The sequence below is a fragment of the Petaurus breviceps genome, unplaced genomic scaffold, assembly GCF_028583685.1.
Source record: "Petaurus breviceps papuanus isolate PSGF00001 unplaced genomic scaffold, PetGlider_PUasm1.0 90845, whole genome shotgun sequence".
NCBI lineage: Eukaryota > Metazoa > Chordata > Mammalia > Diprotodontia > Petauridae > Petaurus > Petaurus breviceps.
Window position 1 is genome coordinate 13,362,804 of NW_027187359.1, and position 1,017 is coordinate 13,363,820.

The window sequence follows — 1,017 nt, forward strand, 5'->3', positions numbered from 1 at the left end:
CACACACACACACACACACACACACACACACACACACACACACACACACACACACACACACACACACGTCAGAAGATTCCCTTGAGCTATTTAAGATCCGAAAACATCTAACAGTTGCAGCCGCGTCCAGCAACTTTCCTGGCTAGCTGAGCCCCAAAGCCCGCAAGCCGAGCCCACCCCACTAGTGCCCGCTACCCAAGGCTACCGAACCACAGCTCTCCCCTACCCGACCTCTCCAGCTGCTTACCTTGGGGGTCTGCCCTTCGGGTCCCGGTGCCACCTCCAACTTCCTCTGTACTCCCCATAGGAGCAGCAGCGCCGCGATCCACAACACCCCGAAAAGAGTGAGCGCCAGGCGGCGGTTCAGCCTCCTCATGGTCCCGCCCCGCTTCCCTGCCGGAGGATGCCCCCGGGCGGCCGGGGTCCGCAGCCCCGCCGGGAGCGGCTTCGGCAGGGGGCCCCCGCTCGCGGCCAGTGGGAGAAGGGGCTCGTTGTGCTGCCGCTCTGCCCGGGGCGCCCCAGGACACGCGCAGGGGACGCGGAGGGGACCCGGGCGGGAGGGTTGCGCGCTCCGAGTCGGGGAGCCTGGGGAGCTGAGGCTGCAGCGGCTGTAGACGTCTTTCCCGCTGTCTCTGCCTACTCAGCTGCTGCTGCTGCTGCTGCCGCCGCTGCCGCTGCTGTGGCTGCCGCCGCCGCCGCTGCTCCAGCCGCTGGAGAGGGAAACTGACGCGAGCTGCAGAGAGAGAGCAATCGCAGCCAGTGCCTCCCGAGGAGGAGGAGGAGGGCGGGGAAGAGGGCGGGGGTGGGGGGGGGGGGGGGGGGGGGGGGGGGGGGGCAGAGTGACCCCCGGGGAGAGAGGAGGGAAGCGGGGAGAGGGGGCGCTACCGCCGCCCGCCGGACCAGTTTTGGACTGCGCTATTTTAATTGTCACTACCCCCACCCCCCAACCCCCGCCAGACAGGAGAGTCCTCCCCAGTTAAGACCTATTTGTTGGGAGGATTGGGGGTGGGGTAGGGG

At 67.6% G+C, this 1,017-nt stretch overlaps 1 protein-coding gene across 1 annotated transcript in view; it reads right to left on the bottom strand.

The window, feature by feature from the left end:
• The window catches only part of GALNT14 (polypeptide N-acetylgalactosaminyltransferase 14), a 335,202-nt gene extending 334,577 nt beyond the window's left edge, over positions 1 to 625 (bottom strand). The window contains exon 1 of the mRNA XM_069072142.1: positions 248 to 625. Coding sequence (XP_068928243.1) covers positions 248 to 376 — 129 coding nt within the window. The 5' untranslated portion in view covers positions 377 to 625. The remainder of the gene's footprint in view (positions 1 to 247) is intronic.
• Between the last annotated feature and the right edge of the window lie 392 nt (positions 626 to 1,017).